This window comes from Loxodonta africana, chromosome 9 (assembly GCF_030014295.1).
Source record: "Loxodonta africana isolate mLoxAfr1 chromosome 9, mLoxAfr1.hap2, whole genome shotgun sequence".
Taxonomy (NCBI): Eukaryota; Metazoa; Chordata; class Mammalia; order Proboscidea; family Elephantidae; genus Loxodonta; species Loxodonta africana.
The window spans coordinates 65,409,851-65,436,837 of NC_087350.1; the positions used below are offsets into that span (position 1 = coordinate 65,409,851).

At 41.4% G+C, this 26,987-nt stretch overlaps 1 protein-coding gene across 3 annotated transcripts in view; it reads left to right on the top strand.

Moving 5' to 3' along the window:
• The window catches only part of SUSD1 (sushi domain containing 1), a 223,587-nt gene extending 197,736 nt beyond the window's left edge, over positions 1-25,851 (top strand). For all 3 annotated transcript variants that reach the window (XR_010323050.1, XR_010323052.1, XM_064291611.1), the window contains one exon: positions 25,668-25,851. Coding sequence is in view for 1 of the 3 variants with exons in the window: in XM_064291611.1 (XP_064147681.1) it covers positions 25,668-25,686 (19 nt within the window). In the remaining 2 variants the exon portion in view is untranslated. The remainder of the gene's footprint in view (positions 1-25,667) is intronic.
• The last annotated feature ends 1,136 nt before the right edge of the window (positions 25,852-26,987 follow it).

A 26,987-nucleotide genomic window follows, 5' to 3' on the forward strand; every position in this document is an offset into this window, starting at 1 on the left:
CACACACACAGAGTAAGGGCAAATATCAATGCCCTTGGTGGGGGGTTAATTTTCTCTGGTACAAAAAAGGAAAGAAACTTTCCTTCCCCTCCCTTTTTACAGAGCGTTTACTTTAGAAAACTTGTCGTTGTAATTAACTTCTCTTTCTCTTGAAACATATATAAATCTTTTCAAAGGCTAAACAAGCTCCTTGCCAGTTTTACAACCCAGAAATATTTCCTTAAGGACCTGGGAGCCATCTCTTTGAAATGTAATCACCAAGGAAGACAGCACCTCTGTCTCCCAGTTTCTGCGGGAGGGTGGAAGCCTAACTTCCAAAGGCAACTTGCTCCAAGTTGCAAAACTATCTCCTGTCATAAAGACCTGAAAAGGTCATTTTTCTTTTTGCAAAGATAATTAATAAACGCAAATGACTACCCCAATCACTAGGTGCATTTAGGATGAGCTATATGTGTGAAAAAAAAAAAAAATAGTGCTGTTAAGTTCTCTGACTTGAGGACTAACTATTGTTTATCTTGAAAACATGCATAAAATGGGTTACATCTACTTGGCTACATAGAGGGTCAGGCTTCTGTCATTGCATTCTCTCTAGTGGAATGCCTGTGATGCATCACATTCTGGTTTAATGCTTATGCAATTATAAACGGTTTTCTTTCTCTTCTACCTTTGTGGAGAGGTTTTCTGGGTTGGGAGCAGATTTTGTTTTTAATTATATTTACCCAGTGTTGTAAGGTAGAAACATCATAAAGTTTAGTAAAGCAAGAATAAAGTTTTATTAGGCATATATTGAAAAAGGCAAAAGTGGGAAGTGGACACGCATGCTGCTAGAGCCATGTCTGCCCAAGTTCAAGGGAACCACAGAAAAAGCAAGAATGGGGAAGTGGACAAGCATGCTGCCACAGCCATGTTTGCTGTCCAAAGAATATTACAGAGTCATCAGTACATATTAACATTATAAAACGGGCAAGCCCACTGAAAGCTTCATCTTTTCACAGAATAGCTAGAAACTGAGAGCCTACATTTTGAATTGTCTTTCTTAACAATCTTTGGTACAGGTTTCAGTAAGGACAGTCAGGAGGGTCTTCATTGGTCCAACAAATTTCTATTCACTAAACGTTAATAGAAAAAGATAAGAGTGGAAAGTCTTTTGTGTTCTGTTTGATTGGCTTTGTGTGAAAATTCCCTAAAAGATATTTTTCTTCCCTAAAAGACAATTTCCAAGATTGTCCCATTTATTATCTTTATCTCAGGGCCCAGTTGAAGTGTCCTTGTGAGTCCTTGTACGCCCAGCTCCAGCTGGGTCACATTCTCAATGCTCAAGGACAGGGAATAATGATTCCAATATTATTTTCTAAATCACCAACAACAGCATACACACACATGCACATACATACACACACACACACCTTGGGCAGTTTATTGTGAGGTCACATCTTGTAGCCTATACCTCCCCAGAGTACCGTTTTCAAGCTTTGTGTGCTTTCTGGGTCCAGAGTAATGCCCATGGATGTGGTCATGGAGGGGACCTTGTGGCCTGACTCCCAGAGTGGAGTCATTGTGTATAGTAGCCCGGCTGCCTACTTTCTGGTTCAGGTGATTGGAAAGGCATGCTGTGCTTTCCTTCCTTTGCAGAAGTGCTCTGTTCTTCTGAAACAAAATCTGGGCATGCTGTTTGCTTAAATCCAGTCCTCCTCAGATTCTACCATTAAGTTGTCTGTCTTAGTTTTTGATGGTGATAAGAACCCTCCCTCCCTGAATTTGTTAGTGTCTTCATGGGTGATTTAGGGAAAGGTTTTGATTATAAGTGACTGCAGCAGACACCACTGTAGACCATAAACTGTCACAACAGCTTTTCCAACCACAACATTAAAAATCTCCAGAATGTATATACATAGCACAAGAAATGTGGTGCTGTGTAAACCATCACTTATGGAGTGACTCCAGTGCTGTGGTTGCTGAAAAGATTGTTGGCATCTCTTTTTGAAGACTGAGATCAAAGCCTGCAGCAGGTAGGCTTAGGTGTCCACAGAGGAACTCTGTTTTAGTTTGCACTTGATTTTTGGAAATAGGTGAAAGCTATTTGCCACATGTTCCAGTTATAAAGGAAATGTCCAATCTGGCTAAGCTTTAAGGATGTGTATTTTTTGTATGCATGATAGAGAGAAGGACAAAGAAACAGAGACAGAAAACTGTGAGGTGGGAAAATTGACTGATGGTCTGTAGCTCATGAACACATTATTAAAGTAGTTCCCAAAAGGGATTTCCAAAGTTTGTTTTCATTTTTTTAAACATTCACAGCATCACTGGAGTGTTTAGTCTTTAACTACTTAGAAGGACAAATTTAATTTAGATAAGTATCTGGTATGCTTTGGGAAAAATCCTCACTAGATTCTTCTAGACAATTTGTCTAGAATATGTACTCTTATTTAGAAAGACTTAACAAACAAACCTCCCCCTTCATTTACCCACCTCCCTGCACGGCTTCCAAACGCAGTCAATCCAATGCACCAGCAAATCCTTCAATTTTACTTTGGTAACATCTCCTGTACATTAGCACCTTCAGTTTTGATTTTTAATGTCTCTCTTCTTGCAATTTCATGCCTTTGTTCACACTCTTACTACCCCCCATTTTTGGAGTTTCCCTCCCACTCTTCACTTGATAAAACTCTACTAATCCTTCAAAGTCTGGCTCAAACTCCACCTGTGTGGACTTTTCTCACCTCCTGCACCCTTTCTCTCTCTCATTAAGCTTGTCACTCTAAATCATTGTTGTAATTTTTGTGGTTAAGGTTACGTGTCAGCTTGGCTAGGCCATGATTCTCAGTAATTTGGCAGTTATTATGTAATCATCCTCCATTTTGTGACCTGATGTGAGTAGCCAATCAATTTAAAGGGGAGCTTCTTTGGGGCGTGGACTACATCCAATATATGTATAGATGTTCTGGCAAAGTTGTCCTTTCTGGCTTCTGCATCTGGCTTGCCATCCTCTGACTTCTGGTTCTTGGGATGTGAGCCTGCTATCTGACTGGCAGTTTTGGAGATTTTTCAGCTTCCATAACCTCATGATCCAGTGGCCTGCCGTCTGATCTGCTGCTTTTGGAGTCATCAGCCTCTTCAACCACGTGAATCAGGAGAAGGCTCCATCCTGACTTTTGACCCACAGATTTGGGACTTGCCAGCCTCCACAACTGTGTGAGCCATTTCCTTGAAATAAATTTCTCTCTCTCTCTCTCTCTAAATATATATAGTCATGTACCACATAAAGTCCATTAGGGCGATGTCTGACTGCATATATATCCATGGTCCTATAAGGTTATAACAGAGTTCAGAAATTCTGATCAGAGAACGGGATCATGTAGCGAATTTAGGCATGTCACACTCAACAATCACGACAATTCTCAAAAACAAGGAAAGAATTCTCTAAGCTGTTAAAAGATAGGCTCCACTGAAAGCTACAAGGATGAGGAAAATGTGAGAGGGGCCTATATCAGACAGGGAGAAATTGCTAACGACGTGGATTGAGGATTAAACACAAAATGAATCCCTCTCAGCATGTTTATGCTCGCTGCTAAGGCACAAAACTTGTTCCAGGTGCTTAAAGAAAAAGCAGGACCAAACTATGATATCCAGTTTAGTGTTAGCTCTGGGTGGTTCAAGCACTTGGAACATTTTTTGTAGCATAAAGTGAAAACGAGTGGTGAGTCTGCGAATGCTGATGTGAGGCAGCAGAAGAATTTGTTGAAACCCTAGATAAACTAATTGGAGAGAGAAGGTTATTTGCCCCAGCAAATTTTTAATATGGATGAAACCTCCTTGTTCTGGAAGCAAATACCTGAAAGGACCATAATATGATGTTCACACAACATCCAAATCACACAATGCCCTATTACACAGAATGTATCATGGACATTAAGTGACACTGTATGTAGTTTACCGATTTTGCTCCTCTAGAGAACTCAACCTAAGACAGTTGTATGATGTAAAAACTCTATCACTGAAGGAGCTCAGTAAGATATCACAAAAACACAAAAATCAAGCCAGTTGCTGTTGAGTCAATTCCAGCTCATGGTAACCCCATGTGTTGTGAAATGAAGATTGGAGTAGTTTCTCAGTTAAAGAATAAATTCAGGGTCAAAACCAAAGTGTGGTATAAAAGGGCATATTGAGGGATCTTTGTTGTGATGGACTGCTCTGTATCTTGACTGAAGTGTTGGGTACATGAACCTACACAGGTGGTAAAATTGCATAGAACTACACACACACACGTGAGTTTAAGTAAAACTAAGGAAATCTGGATGACATCTGTGGATTGTATTAATGTCAATATCCTGGTTATGATATTGTACTATAATTTGCAAGATGTTGCCATTGGGGGAAACTGAGTAAAGGGTATATGGAATCTCTCTGTATTCTTTCTCACAACTGCATGCAAATTTACAACTGTTTCAAAATAAAAAAGCTTAATCAAAAAATAGGGTCACAAAAATTTACAGTGTAATTCTAAGTTTTTAAAAAGCATATGTAGGTGTACATTCTACATTAGTAGAAAAAAACTGAAATGTTTTATAGGACAACAAAATCATCAAAATGCTATTAATACCTCTGGTTAGTAATTTCTTCTTGTGTGTGCTTCTATGTACTTTTCTAATTGCTTCCACAATGGACATTTTTACTTTTGTAACCAGAAAAAACAAACCATCGTGTGTGTGTGTGTGTGTGTGTGTGTGTGGAGGCAGGTTGGGGGGAATATTTTTGTTTGGAGTTTTATTGTTAAAGAAGGCTAGAGAGCATAGGAAGAGGAGGCAAAGAGTTTAGGTGTCAGGGTTTGAAAAAAGGGTGAAAAAAAACAGTTTTAAAATGTACTTTATTCCTCCATTTCTACTCTGCCACAAGAGAAAAAGCTCCTGAGAAATGGCATGTGTAGTTCGCTGATACCACATGGCTCTTGGCTGAAAGCAGAGAATACCAGGAAGATGTTTACCTGTGTTTTATTGACAATACAAAGGCATTTGACTGGGTGGATCATGACAAATTATGGATAACATTGCAAAGAGTGGGATTTCCAGAACACCAAATTGTGCTCATAAGGAAACTGTACGTAGACCAAGGGGCAGTCATTCGAACAGAACAAGGTGATATTACGTGGTTTAAAATCAGGAAAGGTGTGTTTCCTTCCACTATTCGTATTCAGTCTGTATGATGAGCAAAGAATGCAAGAAGCTGAGCTATACGAAGAATAATGGGGCAACAGGATCGGAAGACTCATTAACAACCTGTGATTTGCAGATGACACAGCCTTGCGTGCTGACAGCAAAGGAGACTTGAAGCACTTACTGATGAAGATCAAAGACAGCCTTCAGTATGGATTACGCTTCAGTATAAAGAAAACAAAAATCCTTACACCTGGACCAATAAGCAACATCATGATAAACAGAGAAAAGATTGACGTTGTCAAGGATTTCATTTTACCTGGATCCACAATCACTGCCCGTGGAAGCAGCAGTCAAGAAATCAAACAGCGTATTGCATTGGGCAAATCTGCTGCAAAAGACCTCTTTAAAGTGTTGCCGGGTGGAAACCCCAGGTTCTGCTCGGTGCGGCTTGCTACAACCAAAAGACAAGAGGCCGAGATGGGAGATCAGAAAGACACCTTTATTTCTTGTGCAAAGACAGGAGCGTTCTGGGCTGCTGCCTCCAAGACTGCTCACAGGCAGCCTGGGGAGGTGGGCTTTTATACAGAGCAGACAAGGGAATGTAAATTCCTCATGACTATTCAGGATTGACCTTCACACATGCACTCAGGACTTGGGGATGACTGCATTTTGTCTAGACAAGGGCTCGATTCCCTGGGATGGAGGGAGAGGTTGGTTTTCCTTCATTAGGATGTTAAGTCTCCACTCAGACGTGAATTGAGGCCATCTGTGGCCCACTCTGTGGTTATCTTGTCAGGGAGAATTTCAGAAGAATGTGTAGGAAGATAAGCCAGAGCAGGTGTCTCTTAGAAGGGTTGGGATCTGAAGCTGCCTGCCTCAAAAGTGTTAAAAAGCAAAGATGTCACCTTGAGGACTGAGGTGTGCCTGACCCAAGCCATGGTATTTTCAGTCACCTCATATGCATGCAACAGCTGGACATTGAGTAAGGAAAACTGAAGACCGTTAACGAGATGGATTGACGCAGTGGCTGCAACAAAGGGCACCGGTGCAATGCCTGGCCAAACAAAAATACATGCTCAATAAATTTGAGCTATGATTATCATTTCCGCAAGGAGGTGGATATGGCAGAGCATTCACTGTGTTTTGGGTTGGGACATACCTGGATCCTGAGTAATAAATGAGAGGAAAGAGTCTCAGGGTGGCACAGCAGTACACCTACCAGCAAAGGACATTCTCAGGTGTTCCTCAAATTATGGCATCATCATGGTGGTGGGGGTTGTGCCTCCAGGATGAGGACAGGATGCAGAAGGACCAGCATCCTCCGAGGCCTAAAGCTGTTCAGACTCTGCCCCCACCCAGCCCTCAGGGCATCCCAGGTTCGCTGTGAACTGGAAATGAGGAAGCACAGGTTTCCAGAAAAATCATAGTGGAAAAAAATCGGTTGATTATGATAGAGATTGGCTGAAATTCACTTTTGGCCAAAGAGAGATACATGACTAGGAGAAAGAGGAAAAATAGCGATTTGCTGTTCAGTGCTTGAGGCCTGGTTCTCTCCTCTAGACTCTCACCACCCAAAAGCGTTCTGGAAGTTATCTTTGCGGGACAAATGGGCTGGAGGGCAGGAAAAGGTGAAGGCTATCCATCTGGGCTCGCACTGCTGTGACTGTTAAGGGAAGGAAAGCAGCTTCATCCCTTTAGGGAGTGCAGACCCGGGCCTCTTTTACTGTCCACAGGCAGGAGAAGGAACTGGACAGAGCAGCAGAGGAGGAAGATGACACACTGTGTTTGGTGATGCTGTTGGCTTTACACTATCAGAACTAATAACCAGCTGCATTTATGAGGTGTCTGTCTTTTGATAACCTCAGAGCAGGCCTCATCTCCCAAGTTGCCCATGAATAGGGTAAGGGCCTTTACCCAGTGGTGCCACAGAAGAAAACCCCCATAGGCCTTTCTCCACTCAGCCCCAGGCCTCTTCTCAATCACCAGTAGCTCCCCTTGCTCCTTGTTCTTCCTATGCTACAGTAGACGCCTCCCTCCTCCCCTCTGGTTTCCATCAGAGGCCACCACCACTGGCTCTATGCCCTCGGGCAGCCCTCCCCTCTAGTGCCTGGGTGACTCTCCTAGCTTCCTCCTGCAGAAGGCCAGCAAGGATTATCTTCCTTTTAGTAGTTTTATTGCTACTCATCAAGGAGAAATAGATGGGACCACAAAATCAATAGTTACTTATATAATTTTTACAACTCTGGTCCCTGTCTATAGTTATTCATTCATTCCTCCATTCATTTATCCATTCAGTGAGTACTAATTGAGCACCTCCTAGATGCTAGGCAGTGGCAAAGGCACTGGGGGATACAGCAATCAACAAGACAGGCACAAATGTGGTCAATGCTTTCATGGAGTTCCTGATTCCCCTGAGACAATCATGGTGTTACCGAGTAGAAACCCCAGGTTTTGCTTGGTGTGGCTCGTATTGACCAATAAATAAGAGACTGTAAAGAAGCCTTTATTTCCCAGGAAGTTCAAGCCTTCTATGGTGTCCTGGGCTGAGTCGTACTCACTGCGACTGGCAATAAGTAGGTTGTTCACATATTGGAGGAGGACACCATTGATCAGGGTCAGTTATCTCAGTTCTTGGGCCAAAGCTGATCCAAACAGAGTAGGACTGTTTTTAAAGCCCTGTGGGAGGGCTTGCCAGCAGAGTTGCTGTTTCTGTCCTGTTCCTGGGTCCTCCCACTCGAAGGCAAAGAATTCCTGACTGTTCTCCTCCACTTGGATGCAAAAGAAGGCATCCTTCAGGTTTTTTCTTTTTTTTTTTTTTTCAGGTTTAGCACAATAAACCTGGAAAAAGTGGGCATCAAGGTAGACAGCAGGGAATACGGTTTGGAAACTACAAGGTGGATAGTGACTGTTACTTGGCTGACAGCTTATAGATCCTGAACAAACAGATAGTCTCCTTTTTTTTTTTTTTCCTTCACTGGCAGGATGGGGGTGTTGAACTGTGACTGACATGATCTGAGCAGTCCATGTTTCAGGTATCTGGTGATGATTTTTCCCAGTGCCTGTCAGGCCTCTGCCCAGATGAGGTGTTGCTTAAGTCAAGGAGGGGAGGCAAGGGTGGGCAGCTGGTAGGCTGGGAGCATAGGGCTGGAAAATCCTCCTCAGGGTCAGGAGGAAGGACTGGTGGTCGCAATTCACCAGCTCCCTTCTGGACAAGAATTTTACATTTCTTCCACAATCCCTCTTCCCAAAACAGAGTTATGAAAGCTTCTACATAATACTTCTCATCCCACTTTCCCTCACAAGTACAGAAAATGTTCAGCCGAAGGATGGTATTAAAACATGGGAACCCATTCCTTAGCCATTCCTCTTCATCCGCTAATTTATACTTTGGCCAGGCAGTATTGCAAAGAAAAATCATTTTTTTTCGTTTTCATGGGGCTTGGCTCAAAATATTTCCAATTTGTGTAAGGATGCACCCTAAAGGGCTACAGTTGGGAATCCCTTGAACGTTCCCCATCCTCTGGACACACACACATTTACACACTCACACAACCTAATTCAGTGCACCACTCTAATAACAGAAACCTAGAGTCTTTTACACCCTCGACAGTCAATTCCTCCCGCTTCTTGGGACTCTTCTAAGGCCTTTCCTAGGGATTTACCAAATAACCCAGGCACGTTTCACACTTCCCACGGAATCACCATTAGATTTGAGAAGTATTGACTTTCAGAGCTGCTCCAAGGTCTCCAGAAGAAATTTCCTGGTGACAGCAGACGTCAGGGCTTGACTGTTGTCTGATCTGCCTCTGGAACTGAGTGGATGACTCCTGGCTTCACCAGAAATGTTACCAGGTGGAAGCCCCAGGTGTTGCTCAGCGTGACTCGTATCAGCCAGTAAACGAGAGACCGAGACCGAGGTGCGAGAATGTAAAGGTGTCTTAATTTCACTGCACAAGCAAAGGAAGCAATCGGGGCTGGTGCCACCAAGAGGGAAAGGGGAAAAAATTGTTTTTAAGGGGTTTACAAGTACAGAGTTCATACGAGTTACATTGCAACATTCTTAATCATACAACTTAAGTGCCAGGATTTTCACAGGACAGACCAAGCAAAGAAACTGCAATTTTAATGCAAAAATAGGCAAGGTTGGCCAAGCAATAGGACTGGAATTCTGATGCAAATTGCAAAGCCCACAAAGCAATGGAACTGGAAATGGTGAGGTGGGCCAAGCAAGCTGCAGTGGAATTTTCTGCAGCCTGGGGTCCTCTGTATTAGTGGGAGCCCTGTTGACTTGTGCTCTCTCAGGTTCAGGGTTTTTTAGGGAGCTAAGTGAGGGCACTGCTTATCAGAGCCTACATTTTAGGCCAGGGACAGGGCTAGACAGTCTGAGCTGTTGACCTGGAGCAGCTGGAAGCAGTGCTAGTCCTGGTGGAAAAGGGAAGCCCCAAGTCAGGGCCAAAGGGGCAGTGTCATGTGTTAGTCTAAGGGGTAGGTGCAGGGCTGCAAATCAGTGAGCCCAGGCTTAGGAAGAGGTCAGGAGGCAGAGTGCAGGGCAGGTGGACACTAACAGATCAGGGTTAGAAAAGGTAAGGATATTGGAAGTCCATCTTGCTGGGATCTGATTGAATGGCACAAAACCAGAGGACTTAATGATGGTGACAACAACAAGTATATATTAAGTGTGTCTGTGTTAGCCACCAAGCTAAGCACTTTACATACACATTCTCACATTATTGGTGTCTTAGATACCCAGTGCTGCTGTAACAAAAAATACTGCAAGTAGGTGGCTTCAAAGAACAGGAATTTATTGTCTCACAATTTTGAAGGCTAGGAGTCTTAATTCACGGTCGTCCACATGGCTAGACTCTCTTTTTCTCTGTGTAGGCTCCAGGGGAAGAACCTTGTCTCTTTCCTCTTCTATAACCCTGGGCCCTTTATTGTACAAATCAAGGGAACACATCTGAGAGCTTGGAACTCTGCCTTACAACATCTCAGCAACATCGAAAACGGAATTCACAGCCCTTGGAACTCCATTCCGAAGCCTGTGAAATCCTTCCACAGAGATTGTAACACTCTTTGGAATTGTGTGAACACTGCTTTTGCTGAAACTCCAAAGTACTATCTATTGACTTAGGGACCATTCCTAGTTGATGTAAATGGTTAATGTGCTTGGCAGCTAACTGAAAGGTTGGAGGTTTGAGTATACCAAAAGGTGCTTCAGAAGAAAGGCCTGGCAATCTACTTCCAAAAAATCAGCCATTAGAAACTCTATGGAGCACAGCTATGCTCTGATACACATGAAGTTGCCATGCATCAGAGTCAACTCAAAGACAACTGGTTTTATTAACTTAAGGGAGAGCAGGAAAAAGAAAAGAAAAGAAAACAAAAACCTGTTGCCATCAAGTTGATTCCAACTCATAGTGACCCTATTAGACAGAGTAGAACCACCCCATAGAGTTTCCAAGAAGTGCCTGGTGGGCCCCAACTGCTGACTTTTTGGTTGGCAGCCGTAGCTCTTGATCGCTACACCACTGGGGTTTCCAAAAGACCATATATTGAATGAGTCCATCTATATTAAATGTTCAGAATAGACCAATCCATACAGGCAGTGTGATAGTTAAGATTGTGTGTCAGCTTGGCTAGACCATTGTCATGGATTGAATTATGTCCCCCCCAAAAATGTGTATCAACTTGGTTAGGCCATGCTTCCCAGTATTGAGTGGTTGTCCTCCATTTTGTGATTGTAATTTTATGTTAAAAGGATCAGGGTGAGATTGTAATACCACCCTTACTCAGGTCACCTCCCTGATCCCAATGTAAAGAGAGTTTCCCTGGGGTGTGGCCTGCACCAGAAGCAAGCAGAGAGTTGAGGACTTCATACCACCAAGAAAGCTGTACCGGGAGCAGAGCACATCCTTTGGACCTGGGGTCCCTGCACTTAAAAAGCTCCTCGACCATGAGAAGATTGAGGACAAGAACCTTCCTCCAGAGCCGACAGAGAAAGAGCTGATGCCCTGAATTTGGACTTTTAGCCTACTTTACTGTGAGGAAATAAATTTCTTTTTGTTAAAGCCATCCACTTGTGGTATTTCTGTTATAGCAGCACTAAATTTTTTTTTTAAATGACAAGACAGCCATGATTCTCAGTGTCTATATGTGATCACCCCCATGATGGGACCTACTATGAGTAGCCAAACAGTTGAAAGGGAGTTTCCTTGGGCACATTGCCTGCATCCAAATATAAGTGGATGTTCTGGCTTTTGCCTGCTCTGGATCCTGCAGTTGCCTCCCGTTTGTCTGACCTCTGGTTCTTGGGACTTGAGCTAGCAGCTTATCTGTGGATCTTGGGATTCACTGATCTTCACAGGCTGTGAACAAGAGCCTTGCTCTCTGATCTGCTGATCTTGGGTTCACCAGCCCCTGTGGCTACATGAATCAGGAGAAGCTTCTATCCTGATCCACGAACTTGGTACCTTCCAGCCTCTACAACCGCATGAGCTGTTTCCTTGATATAAATCTCTCTCTATGTATGTTTATAAGCTTTAACAGTTTTACTTCTCTAGAGAACCCAGCCTAAGACAGAGAGAAAGTAGATTAATGGTTGCCTGGGGATGAGGGAGGAAACCCTGGTGCCGTAGTGGTTAAGTGCTGTGGCTACTAACCAAAGGGTCGGCAGTTCAAATCTGCCAGGTGCTCCTTGGAAACTCTATGGGGCAGTCCTACTCTGTAGGGTCGCTATAAGCTGGAATTGACTTGATGGCACTGTGTTTGGTATTTTTTTTTGGTTTGGGGATGGTGGTAGGAACAGGCAATAGAGATCTTATTGGGGTGATAGAAATGTTTTAAAACTGTGATAGTTGTACAACTTGGTAAATTTACTAAAAGTTATTGAATTGTTTATTCTTAAAATGAGTGTATTTTATGGTATGGAGCCAACTACCCGAAAGACTGATGTTTCAGATCCATTCAGAGGCACCTTAGAAGACAGGCCCAACTATCTGCTTCTGAAAGGTCACAGCCTTGAAAACCTTATGAAGCAGTTCTACTCTGCACATGTGAGGCTGACTCAATGGCAACTAACAACAAATTTGTTTAAACACACACACACACACACACATCTTGGGGAAGCCAGAAGTATAGCACCTTGTACACAAAGCCAAAGGAAAAATCCCTCCAACATAGATACGATCTGGTCCCCACAGGTGCTACTTTCTCATCAAACCTGATTAGACAGTTGGAAAATTTCTTGCCTCGAAGTCACAAAAGCGGTTTGGGGTAAGGACATTAGAAGAAGGGTGGTGAGTTTTGATTTAGGTGTAAAAGCTGTGGTTCAGGCAGGACCCAGTCTCAGACAGGCTAGTGAGAATAGCCACCTCTGAGAGCTCACCATACTAGAGTCCACCAGGGGGACAAAGCCACTGGTAGCAAAAGAGAAGGTAAGGCTGAGATTTTACTGTTTTCACAACAATGGCTCAGTGAAGAAGGCAGAGGTGACTTTGGAATAAAAAAGCTAAACTTGCCCTTGGAAGACAGAGATAAGGAACACAAAGGGTAAAATGACAAAGCATTTGAGAAGCATCCACAGTGAGTCAGATGCCCAGTAAGCAAGAGGGAATTTCAGCAACATCATGCTGGACAGCTGAGCCTTCAGGCTTGGGGGTGATATCCCACAGCAGGTGGTCAAGGAGTCAGTCCTGGAGTGATATGTTAACTCCTTGTTCCTCCTCAGAGAAAGGGCTTCCGGAGATTTGGAGGGAAATCCATCTGTTTTCAAATCCTTGCTCCACCATGTTATTAACTCAATTCATTTACTCAGAAAATATTTATTGAGCATCTATGTAGTGCCAGGATACACCAGGAACCAAAACTAGCAAGGATCTCTGCCCTTGTGGAACTTGCACTCTAGTGGGCGGGAAATAAACAACAAACAATAAACGTAATCAGGAAGCAAATCGCAAGGTGTATTAGAAGGGGACAGATAAATGGTATGACTGAAAAGCTGGGTAAGATGGAGCAGAGGTGCTGCTGTAACAGAAATACCATAAGTGGGTAGCTTTAACAAACAAATTTATTCTTTCACAGTTTAGCAGGCTTGAAGTCTGAATTCAGGGTGCCAGCTATAGGGGAAGGCTTTCTCTCCCTGTTGGCTGTGGGAGAATGTTTTCGTCCACTTTCAGTCTCTGTGGGCCCGGTGTTCCTTGGACGTTTTCATGTGTCTTGGCGTCAATCTTTCCCTAGGTCTAGAAGGTTCTCAGTGCAGGGACCCCAGGTCCAAAGATGCTCTTCGCTCCTGGCTCCTCTTGGTGGTAGTGAGATCCTTACCCTCTCTGCTCATTTCACTCTCCTTTTATCTCTTGTAAGATAAAAGGTGTGACTCAAGCAACAGTGTGACTTGCATAAGGGTGTGACATATAGCCCAAGGCGAAGCCCATTGCCATTGAGTCAATTCCAACTCATAGAGACCCTATAGTACAGAGTAGAACTGCCCCAAAGAATTTCCAAGGAAGGCCTGGTGGATTTGAACTGCTGACCTTTTTGGTTGGCAGCTGTAGCACTTAACCACTACATCACTAGGGAGCTCCCATTAATATATAGATGTTAGAATTTAGAACATATCACAAAAGGAAGGATAATTCTGTCAGATCACAAAATGGAGGAGAACCACACAATACTAGGAATCATAGCCTAGCCAAGTTAACATATATTTTGGGGGGACACAATTCGATCTATGACACTCTTTGGCCTCCAAAAATTCATGTCGTTGCAACAGGCAAAACACACTCACCCCATCATATCATCCCCAAAGTCTTAACTCCAAGTCCAAAATCTCATCTTCCTAATCTTCTGAATCAAGTATGGGTGAGACTTCAGGCATATTCCATCCTGGGGCAAAATTCCTCTTCGTCTGTGAACCTGTGAAATCTAGACTACAAGTTATGTTTCCAAAGTACAATGGTGGAACAGGCACAAGACAGGCATTTCCATTACAAATGGGGGGAAATTGGAGGGAAAGAAGGGATAACAGGCATTGAGCAAGTCCCAAACCCAGCGGAACAATTTACATTAGCTCTGAAGACTCAAAAATAATCCTCTGTTCTCTGAGACCATTTGGCAATGGCCCTGCCCTCCAGACTCTGGGTGTTGGTCACACCCTCTGGATTCTGGGAGAAGGCCCCTCAGCTCTGGGCTTCAGCTCTACCTTCCAGGCCCACTGGGATGACAACTCTACTCCCTCGGCTTTGGGCAGCCCCATTCTCCTAGTCCAACTGAGTGATGACTCTACCCCCACAGCCCCAGAAGGCCCCATTTTTCTGCCTCTTAAGCATGGCAGCCCCGCTCCCTCAGATTTGGGCGGCGGCCCCATCCCACTGGCACACCTTGACGGCAGGCCCACACTCCAGAACGGAGGGGCAAAGATCCAGCTCTTTGAAACCTAACAGACTGTGGCCCCATCCTTTGAGATCCAGGAAGCTGTGGCCTCACTCTTTGAAACTGAGCAGACTTTGCTTCCTGTGCTCCTTCCAATGATTCTGCTGATCTCCGAGATGCTGAAGGGGTGGCCTTTTTCTTTTCTTATAGGACAACAAATGTAGATCTTTTGCCCTGTTTCCTGCCTGTAGAATTCCAAGAGACAAACAGGTTTCTTTCCTTTTGTTCTTTCTCTGCCCCCTTTAGTCTAAGCTGATAGGTTTTCTGCTGTGGTAGTTAGATTCATCAGTCACGAGCTTAATCTTTTTAACAAAAGATTATGTAGCCATGTCCTTGGTGAGTATTCCAGGACACTTGTCCTTAGTTTGTACAACAGCATTTTCCAAATATTTAATTTTTCATTTTGCATAGTTCATTTTTAAGTCTATCTCTTTCACATTTTACTGTAAGCGGCAAGGGAAAACCACACAGCCCCTTTAAGATCTTGCTTAGAAATCTCATCAGCCAGATTTCCAAGTTCATTATTTACACATTCTGCCTTCCACTAAACATTTGAACATAATTCAGACAAGTTCTTTGCCACTGCATATAAAGCATCACCCTTCCTCCATTTTGCAATCACATGTCCATCATTATCTTTTAAAGCCTCACCCAAAACACATTTAACATCCATGTTTGTAACAACATTCTGTTCCTGGCACCATATGTATTCTGTAAGACCACAGAGAAATTCTCTATAGCTCTCCTCATCTCCCTCTGAGCCCTCACCTGATTCACCTTTGATGCCCATAATTCTACCAACAGTCTCTTCAAGGCAATCTAGACTTTCAGTAATTTTGTTGTTGTTAGGTGCTGTCAAGTCGGTACTGACTCATAGCAACTGTATACACAACAGAATGGATCACTGCCTGGTCCTGTGTCATCCTCACAATCATTGCTATGTTTGAGCCCATAGTTGCAGCCACTGTGTCAACTCATCTCATTGAGGGTCTTCCTCTTTTTCGCTGACCCCCTGCTTTATTAAGCATGATGTCCTTCTTCAGGGACTGGTCCCTCCTAATAACATGTCCAAAGTACATGAGATAAAGTCTTGCCATCCTTGCTTCTAAGGAGTATTCTGGCTGTATTCATTCCAAGAAAGATTTGTTCATTCTTCTGGCAGTCCATGGTGTGTTCAATACACTTTGCCAACACTGTAATTCAAATGCATCAATTCTTCTTCAGTCTTCCTTGTTCATTGTCCAGCTGTTACACGCATATGAGGTGATTGAAAATATCATGGCTTGGGTCAGGTGCTCCTTAGTCCTCAAAGCTACATGTTTGCTTTTAAACACTTTAAAGAGGTCTTTTGCAGCAGATTGCCCAATACAATATGCCATATGATTTCTTGACTGCTACTTTCATGGACATTGATTGTGGAGTCAAGTAAAATAAAAATCCTTGACAACTGCAATTTTTCTTCATTTATCATAGTGTTGCTTATTGGTCCAGTTGTGAGGGTTTTAGTTTTCTTTGTGTTGAGATGTAATCCCTACTGAAGGCTGTAGTCTTTGATCTTCATCAATAAGTGCTTCAAGGCCTCTTTGGTTTCAGCAAGCAAGGTAGTGTGATCTTCATATTGCAGGTTGTTAATAAGTTTTCCTCCAATCTTGATGTGCATTCTTCTTCATGTAATCCGAATTCTTGGATTATTTGCTCATACAGATTGAATGAGTACGGTTAAAGGATACAACCCTGACACACACCTTTCTTGATTTTAAACCATGCAGTATCCCCTTGTTCTGTTTGAACAACTGCCTTTTGGTCTATGTACAGGTTTCCCATGAGTAAAATTAAGTGTTCTGGAATTCCTATTCTTTGCATTGTTATCCATAATTTGTTATGATCCACACAGTCAAATACCTTTGCATAGTCAATAAAACACTGGTAAACATCTTTCTGGTATTCTCTGCTTTCAACCAAGATCCATCTGACATTAGCAATCATATCTCTCATTGTACGTCCTCTTCTGAATCGGGTTTGAATTTCTAGCAGTTCCAAGTCTATGTTAATGAGTTTTCCTCCAATCTTGATGTGTGTTCTTCATGTAGTCCAGGTTCTTGGATTCTTTGCTCACTATACAGATTAAATAAGTATGGTGAAACTGTTTTCCAATTACCTTCAGCAAAATTTTATTTGCATGTAATATTAACAATATTGTTCCATAATTTCTGCATTCTATGGGATCATATTTCTTTGTAATAGGCAAAAATAAGGATCTCTTGCAGTTGGTTGGCCAGGTAGCTGTCTTCCAAATTTCTTGGCATAGACGAGTGAGCACTTCCAGAGTTCCAATGGTTGGTTGAAACATCTCAATTGGAATTCATTCAATTCCGGAGACTTGTTTTCAACAGCGCCTTCAGTGAACCTTGTACTTCTTCCTTCAATACCACTGGTTCTTGATCATATACTGCCTCCTGAAATGACTGAATGTCAACCAATTCTTTTTGGTACGGTGACTCTATATTCCTTACACCTTCTTTAGCTTCTTCTTTGGTTGCTCCTCTTTTGCCTATAGAATCCTTCAATATTCCAACTCTAGGCTTGAATTTTTTCTTCAGTTCCTTTAGCCTGAGATATGTTGAGCATGTTCTTGCCTTTTGGTTTTCTAACTCCAGGTCTTTACACATTTCGTTATAATACTTTACTATGTCTTCTCATGCTGCCCTTCAAAATCTTCTGTTCAGCTCTTTTACTTCATCATTTCTTCCCTTAGCTTTAGATTCAAGAGGAAGTTTCAAAGTCTCTTCTGACATTCATTTTGATCTTTTCTTTCTTTTTAATGACCATTGGTTTGCTTTACGTATGATGTCCTTGATGTCATCCCACAATTCTTCTGGTTTTCAGTCATTAGTGTTCAATGTCTCAAATCTATTCTTGAGGTAGTCTCTAAATTTAGATGGAATATATGCAAGGCTGTATTTTTGCTCTCGTGGACTTGTTTTAATTTTCTTCTACTTCAACTCGAACTTGCATATGAGCAATTGATGCTGTGTTCCACAGTCAGCCCATGGCCTTGTTCTGACTGATAATATTGAGCTTCTCTATCGTTTCTTTTCACAGAGGTAGTCAATTTGATTCCTATGTATTTCATCCAGCAAGGTGCACATGTATAGTCACTGTTTATCTTGTTGTAAAAAGGTATTTGCAATGAGGAAGTTGTGGGTCTTGCAAAACTATATCATGCAATCTCTGGTGTTGTTTCTATCACCAAGGCCATATTTTCCAACTACTGATCCTTCTTTGTTGTTTCCAACTTTTGCATTTCAATCACCAGTAATTATCAAGGCATGTTTGTTGCATGTTTGATCAATTTCAGACTGCAGGATTTAGTAAAAAATCTTCAATTTCTTCCTATTTGGCTTTAGTGGTTGGTGTATAAATTTAAATAAAAGTCCTATTAATTGGTCTTCCTTGTAGACATATGGACATTATCCATCACTGGCAGTGTTGTACTTCAGGATAAATCTTGAAATGTTCTTTTTGACGATGAACTTGATGCCATTCCTCTTCAATTTGTCATTCCCAGCATAGTAGATCATATGATTGTCTGATTCAAAATGGCCAATACTGGTTCATTTCAGCCTATTAATGCCTAGGATATCAATCTTTATGCATTCCATTTCATTTTTGACAATTTCCAGTTTTCCTAGATTCATACTTCGTACATTCCATGTTCCGATTATTAATGGATGTTTGCAGCTGTTTCATTCTCATTTCGAGTCATGCCACATCAGCAAATGAAGGTCCTGAAAGCTTTACTCCATGTCATTAAGGTCGACTCTACTTTGAGGAGGCAGCTTTTCCCCAGTCTTCCAATCTGAGGGGCTTATCTTCCCTCTCTGTATCAGACAATATTCCACTGCTATTCATAAGGTTTTCACTGGCCAATTTTTTTTTTTTTTTTAGAAGTAGATCATCAGATCCTTCTTCATAGTCAGTCTTATTCTGGAAGCTCCAGTGAAGCCTGTCCACTATGGTTGTCTTTGCTGGTATTTGAATTACTGGTGCATAGCTTCCTGCATCACAGCAAAATGCAAGCCACAACAGTAAAACAAACTGACAAACGAGTGGTGACTTTTACAAATGAGTGGTGACTTTTACTACTAGGCACCTAAAATCTCTTCCAGCCTTTATCCGTTACCCAATTCCAAAAGTGCTTCCACATTTTAGGTATCTGACAGAGAAGCACTCCGCTCTGACACCAAATTCTGTCTTAGTTATGTAGTGTTGCTATTACAGAAATATCACTAGCAGATGGCTTTAACAAACAAATTTATTCTCTCAGTTTAGAAGGCTAGAAATCTGAATTCAGGGTGCCTGCTCTAGGGGAAGGCTTTCTCTATCTTTTGGCTCTGGGGGGAAGGTCCTTATCCCCTTTCAGTCTCTGTGAACCCAGTGTTCCTTGGATATCTTCATGTGTCTTAGCATCAATCTTTCCCTTGGTCTAGGAGAATCTCAGCATAGGGACCCTGGGACCAAAGGATACAGTCCACTGCTGGCTGGTCTTTCTTGGTGGTAGTGGAGTCCCTCACCTCTCTGCTTGTTTCTCTCTCCTTTTATCTGTTGTAAAACAAAAGGTGTGACTCAAGCAAGGGTGTGACTTGAGCCACACCCTCTTGTAAGATGTGACTCAAGATACACCCCACACTGATCCCGCCTCATTAGCATATACCCATTGCCATGGAATCAATTTGGACCGATAGCAAACCTGTAGGACAGAGAAGAACTGCCCCATAGGGTTTCCAAGGAGAAGCTGGTGTATTTGAACTACCAACCTTTTGGTCAGTAGCCGGAAGATTAGCCACTGTGCCACAGGGCTCCCACTAACATATAGAACTTAGGATTTACAACACATCACAAAACAGAGGACAATTACATCAGATCACAAAATGGAGGACAACTACACAATACTGGGAATCATGGCTTAGCCATGTCGATACCTAATTTTGTGGGACAAAATTTGATTCATGACAGTAACCACTGGGAGTGGCTTCAGGTTCAAGTGGTATCTTAGGGCAATAGTCTCAGGGGTTCCTCTAGTGTCTATCAATCCTGTCAGTTTGGTCTTTTTTCGGAATTTTAAATTTGCTATACATTTTTACCCCTTTCTATCCAGGACCTTCTACTGTGTCCTTGGTCAGAATGGTCAGTAGTGGTAGCCAGGCATCATCTAGTTCTTCTGGTCTCAGGCTAGATAACGCTGTGGTTCCTCTGGGTTATTAGTTCTGTGGTCTAGTTTCTTATTTGCATGCTTGGCCACTGGCAATCTTTTAAGACCCCAGATGTTATTCAACAACCTAGGATGCAGAACATTATTTTTATGCACTATGATGTGCCAATTCACTGAGTTGTCCCACGAGACTATGTTCCCAAGACTTCAAACCTAGTAAATCAATCCTGCCAGGTGTTTGGTTATGTCTAGGAAGAATCCATAACTGTGCCTCTTATGTGGTTTATTAGATATATGAATATTTGCAGCACACATAAACATGTATGTACATATGCCTATAGATACACCTATACATGCACACCATATACTCATATGTATCTTTCTATACACATATATGAATATATATCTACCTATGTGACCACACACATATTTTTTTGGTTGCTATTATTGTTATTGCAAAATTGTATGTAGTAGTATTTACTGAAATTTTCCCTTATTCTTGTGTTCTTCTTAGTGTCTTCATTTACCTTGGACAAGTTGTGCAGACTTCAGCCATATTGGATATTGCCTTTCCCATTGCCAAAAATAACAAGTGTCTACTATCTAGAAAGTGATTCCCCCTCCCTCCCCTTTTATTCCTGGTAACCACCAAAGAACGTTGCTTTCTGTGTGTATATCTATTCTTGACTTTTTATGAAAGTGAGATCATACATTACTTGTTCTTTTGTGATTGATTTATTTCATTCAGTATAATGTCCTCCAGATTCACCCATTATAAGATGTTTTGTGGACTCCTCATTATTCTGTACAGTTGCATAGTATTCTGTTGTATGTATGTGCCACAGTTTGTTCATCCATTCATTTGTTGAGGGCACTTAAATTGTTTCCATCTTTGCTATTGTGAATAATGCTGCAATAAACATAGGTGTGCATATGCTTATTCATGTCACTGCTCTTGTATCTCTAGGATATATACTTAGGAGCAGTATTGCTTGATCATATTTCTATTTCTAGCTTTAAGGAAGTGACATACCATTTTCCATAGTGGTTGTACCATCTTACAAACCCAGCAGCAATGTATAAGAGTTCCAATTCCCCCACAAGCTCACCAGTATTTGTTGTTTTCTGTTTGTATGTTTGTTTTTATCACTGCCATTTTTGCAGGGGTGAGATGATATCTAATTGTAGTTTTGATTTGCATCTCAGTTGCTAACCAAAATGTCAGCAGCTCAAATCCACCAGTCATTTCTTGGAAACCTTATGAGGCAGTTCAGCTCTGCCTTATATGGTCCCTATTAGTTGGAATCAACTCAACAGCACTGGTTTTAGTGGGTTAATAGCTAAGAACTGTGAGCATCTTTTCATGTGTTTCTTGGCTACCTGAATGTCCTCTTTGGTGAAGTGTCTGTTCATTTCCTTTGCCCATTTTTCGATTCTATTGTTTGTCTTTTTGTTGTCGAGGTGTTCGGATTAGACCCTTATCAGATATCTTGTTGCCAAAGATTTTTTCCCAGTCTATAGTTTCTATTTTTACTCTCTTAGAAAAGTCTTTTGATGAGCGTAAGTATTTGTTAGGAGGTCCCAGGTATCTAATTTATCTTCTGTAATTCATACTTTTTTAGTTTTGTTTGACAGATTATTTATACCAAAAACTAGTAACCCTAGTTTTGTCCCTATGTTATCTTCCAGGAACTTTATAGTCTTAGCTTTAACATTTAGGTCTTTGACCCATTTTGAGGTAGTTTTTGTGCATGGTGTGAGGTATGGATTATAATTCATTTTTCTGTATGTGGATATTCAGTTTTGCCAGCACCATTTGTTGAAGAGACTATTTCTTCCCCACTGAATAGACTTTGACTCTTTGTCAAAGATCAGCTGCCCATAGATGAATGGATTTACTTCTGGGTTCTCAATTCTATTCCATTGGTCTGTGTGTCTGTCATTGAACCAGAACCAGGCTGTTTTGATTGCCAAGGCTGTATAGTAAGTTTTGAGACCAGAAAGTGAGAGGTCTCCTACTTTGTTCTTCTTCAATATTGCTTTAGCTGTTCAGGACCACCTCCCTTTCCATATAAAGTCAAAGATCAGTTTTTCCATTTCATTGAAGAATGTTGTTGGAATTTGGATTGGGATTTTGTTTTATCTATAGATTGTTAGGGTCGCTATGAGTCGTAATTGACTCGATGGCACTGGGTTTGTTGTTTTTTTTTTATAGATCGATTTGGGCAGTATTGATATTTTCACGATGTTAAGTCTTCCAATCCATGTGCATGGAATGTTTTTCCATTTATGTAGATTTCTTTTACTTTCTTGCAGTAGTATTTTATAGTTTTCCTTGTAAGTCTTTTATGTCCCGGGTTAGGCTTATTCCTAGGTATTTTATCCTTTGGTGGGCTATGGTAAATGGTATTGACTTTTTTAAATTTCATATTCAGAGTCCTATTTGTTAGTGTAGAGGAACCCAAGTGATCTTTGTGTGTTGATCCTGTACCCTGCCATTTTGCAGAATCTTCTATTACTTCCAGTAACTTTCTTGTGGAGTCTCTGGGATCATATCTCTGAATAAGAATGGTTTTACTTCTTCCTTTCCAATTTGGATACCCTTATTTCCCTTTCTTACCTTATTTCTGTAGCTAGAACTTCCAGTACAATATTGAATAAGAGTGGTGATAAAGGTCATCCTTGTCTTGTTCCCTTTCTCAAGGGGAATGCTCTCAATCTTCTTCTGCTGAGAATAATGTTGGCTGTTTGTTTTGCATATGTGCCCTTAATAATGTTGAAGCACTTCCCTTCTAGTCCTATTTGCTGAAAGTTTTTATCAGAAAAGGGTGTTGGATTTTATTAAATGCCTTTTCTGCTTTGATGGAGTGATCATGTGATTCCTTTGTTTTATTTATGTGGTGAATTATGTTGTTTGATTTTCTAATGTTGAACCATTCTTTCATTCCTGGTATGAATTCCACTTGATCATAATGTATTATTATTATTATTTGATATGCTGTTGACTTCTGTTGGCTAGAATTTTGTTGAGAATTTTTGTGTCTCTGTTCATAAGGGATATTGTTCTGTAATTTTCTTTTTTAGTGGTGTCTTTGCCTGGCTTTGGTATCAGGACTATATTGGCTTCACAGAATGAATTAGGGAATATTCTTTCCTTTTCTATGTTCTGAAATAGTTTGAGTAGAATTGGTATCAACTCTTCTCAGAATGGTAGACTTCTCCAATGAACGTATCTGAGCCAGGACTTTTTTTGCTGGGAGTTTTTTGTTTTTTTTTTTTAATGACATCTTCAATTTATCTTTTCCTTATGGGTCAGTTCAAATTTTCTACCTCTATTTCTGTTTAGGTAGGTAGTGTGTTTCTAGAAATTTGCCCATTTCTTCTAGGTTTTCAAATTTGTTGGAGTATTTTTCATAATATTCTGTTTTGACCCTTTTTATCTCAGTTGGTTCTGTTGTAATGTCATCCATCTCTCTTTTTTTTTTTTTTTTTGTGCTTTAGGTGAAGGGTCACAGAGCAAATTATTTTCTCATTAAACAATTAACACACAAATTGTTTTGTGACATTGGTTGCCAACCCCGCAATGTGTCAACACTCTCCCTTTCTCGACCTCGGTTTCCTCATTTCCATTTGCCAAGTTTTTCTGTCCCTTCCTGCCTTCTCCTCTTTGCTTTTGGGTTGGTGTGTCCATTTAGTCTCGTATACATGGTTGAACTACATGTGTTATTGTTTCATAGGCCTGTCTAACCTTTGGCTAAAGGGAGAACTTCAGGGGTGACTTCAGTACTGAGCTAAAAGGGTATCTGGGGGCCATACTCCCAGGGTTTCTCCAGTCTCTGTCAGACCAGTACATCTGGTCTTTTTTTGTGAGCTTGAATTTTGTTCCACATTTTTCTACCGCTCTGTCCAGGGCCCTGTATTATGATCCCTATCAGAGCAGTCAGCAATGGTAGCCAGGCACCATCTAGCTGTGCTGGATTCAGTCTGGTGGAGGCTGTGGTAGTTGTGGTCCATTAGTACTTTGGACTAACCTTTCCTTTGTGTCTTTGGTTTTCTTCATTCTCCTTTGATCCAGATGGGGTGGGACCAGTCGATGTATCTTAAATGGCTGCCTACAAGCTTTTAAGACCCCAGACTTGACTCACTGAAGTAGGATATAGAACATTTTCTTTACAAATTATGCCAATTTAGGTAGATGTCCACCAAGACCATGGTCCCCAGCTCTCAGCCCAGTAACTCAGTCCCTCAGGGAGTTTGGATATGTCTATGAAGCTTCTATGACTTTGCCTTAGTCAAGTTGTGCTTACTTCCCCAGAATTGTGTACTATCTTACCTTTCACCAAAGTTACCACTTGTCTGTTGTTTAGTCTTTTTCCCTCCCCTCATTTCTTATTTCGGTTATTTGCATCTTCTCGTTTTTTTCCTTTTTCGGTTTTGCCAGTGGTTTGTTAATTTTATTGATCTTCTTGAAGAATCAACTTCTAATTTTGTTGATTCTATTGTTTTTCTGTTTCATTTATTTCTGCTCTGATTTTTATTATTTCCTTTTTTCTGGTGACTATGGATTTCTTTTGCTACTCCTTTTCTATTTGTTCAAGTTGTAGGATTAAGCTATTTATTTTGGCACTTCTTTTTTGATGTGTGCAAGGCTGTAATCCTTATGGGAGAGGTTTGCCAGGTCTTTTCTCCCAAGAAGCCATTCATGGGTTCTAACTGCTAACCTTTCAGTTAGCAGCCTAGCACTTAACCATTGAGACACCAGAGCTCCTTGTGGTAGCAGTAAAGGTGGTGAAAAGTATGAAAATTCTGGATGATTTTAGCACTCACTCTCTTCCTGCAAAGGAGCCCTGGTGGTGCATTGGTTCAAGCAATCAGCAGCTAACCCAAAGTTTGACAGCTCAAAACCACAAGCAGTTCCGTGGAAGAAAGATATGGCAGTCTGCTTCCATGGAGGTTTACAGTCTTGGAAACCCTATGGGGTCACTATGAGTCAGAATTCACTGGTGGGCAATGGGTTTGTTTTTGGTTTTTATCTTGCTAGCTATGTAACCTTGAAAATATCTCTTAACCTCTCTAAGCCTCAGTTTACTCATATATAAAATAGTGGTAATGAGACCTATCTCAATGAGATAATCTATGTAAAGCACTTAGATGGATGTCTGATAGATAAGTACAGCATTCACTATCTTACAGAAAGCTTCATTAATTCATTTATTCATTCAACTAATTTTCTTTGAGCATGTACTATGCGATAGACAATAAGAGAAATTGGCTTACATTTTAGTGCAGGGTAACAAACATACATAAGGAAAATAATTTCACAGTGATAGGTCCCCTGAAAAAAATAAAAAAGAGTAATGGAATACAGATTAACTGGGTAGGAGTAGGGGAAGGAGATGGGAGATTTTAGATAGCGAAGTCATAGAAATGTATTCACTTTCTGAGAAGGAGACATTTGAAAAAAATCTGATGAGGAGGATCCAGCAATGCAAAGATCTGGGAGGAATATTTCAGACAAAGAACAGAAAATACAAAGGCCCTAATGTGACAATGAGTTTGGTCAGGGCGAGCACTAGGCAGAAATAAATGAAGTATTTACTCTCAGGGTCTAGCAGTGCGAGATTGGATTCTGTATTGAAAATTTTGATATTTTGTTCATCTTGGACTTTTTTTTAACATAATTTTTATTGTGCTTTTAAGTGAACATTTACAAATCAAGTCAGTCTCTCACACAAAAACTTATATACACCTTGCCTTGCTACATACTCCCAATTACTCTCCCCCTAATGAGACAGCCCCCTCTCTCCTTCCCCTCTCTCTTTTCGTGTCCATTTCGCCAGCTTCTAACACCCTCTACCCTCTCATCTACCCTCCAGGCAGGAAATGGCAACATAGTCTCCAGTGTCCACCTAATCCAAGAAGCTCACTCCTCACCAGCATCCCTCTCCAACCCATTGTCCAGTCCAATCCATGTCTGAAGAGTTGGCTTCGGGAATGGCTCCTTTCCTGGGCCAACAGAAGGTCTGAGGGCCATGACCACTGGGATCCTTCTAGTCTCGGTCAGACCATTAAGTCGTCTTGGACTTTTTTTTTTTTTTTTTGCATTAATTTTGATTTTTTTTTAATACCTCATTAAAATACATTATTTATCGTGGTTACTGAGTGTTTTGTTATTGTGTGCCTTCAAGTCAATTCTGACTCACAGCAACCCTATAGGGCAGAGTAGAACTGTCACATAGGGTTCCCAAGGAGAGGCTGCTGGAGATGAACAGGCAACATTTTGGTTAGCAAGCTGAGCCATTAGCCACTCGCCACAAATTTTGCACCTGATTGGGTGCCTCCCTTCTTCAAGTCCTGGTTCTGTGCACAGAAAGAAGCTGAATAAATAGGTAGCTGCTACTGATGCTGAGGAAGCCCTGGTCTCACAGTGGTTAAACATTGGGCTGCTAACCAAAAGGTCAGCAGTTCAAATCCACCAACTGCTCCTTGGAAAATCTATGGGGCAGTTTTACTCTGTCATATAGGGTCACTATGAGTCAGAATCAACTTGACAGCAATGGGTTTGGTTTTTTGGTTTTATTGATGCTGATGGAGCTCTGGTGGTGCAGTGGTTAAGAGCTTGGCTGCTAACCAAAACGTCAGCAGTTCAAATCTACCAGCTACTCCTTGGAAACCCTATGGGGCAGTTCTACTTTGTCAGAATCAACTTGACAGCAATGGGTTTGCTTTTTTTTTTTTTTTTTTTATTGATGCTGATGTTACTGATGGAATACTTTCTATAAAAATAGGGATCCGCGGGTGGTCAAGCCTTGTGAGTTGATGATTCCATGATTTGAACGTGAGGTTGGGCTTATTGTAAAAATAATATCAAGACAAATACCCCTCAGTAATCTTTGTTTTGGAAAATTTAAGTGCCCAGATTATACTCAAGAAGTATTTGTCATTACACAGACCACCCGAGATTCTAAGAACACCAGATTCCCCTCTCCTCTGAGGGCATGTATGTTAGGGGATGCTCCTGAGTCTCCTCCAAATTACTCCAGGTAGTGGGAGAACTCAGCTGTGAAGTCCCTTTTAGCCAGTCCCTCCCAGGCCCAACCCTATGCTAATGTCAATAGGTCCTTAGGCCTATTCTGCAGAGTTCTTGGTTTTTTAATGTGGTAAAATAGATTCATTGTTGTTGTTGTTAGATGTCT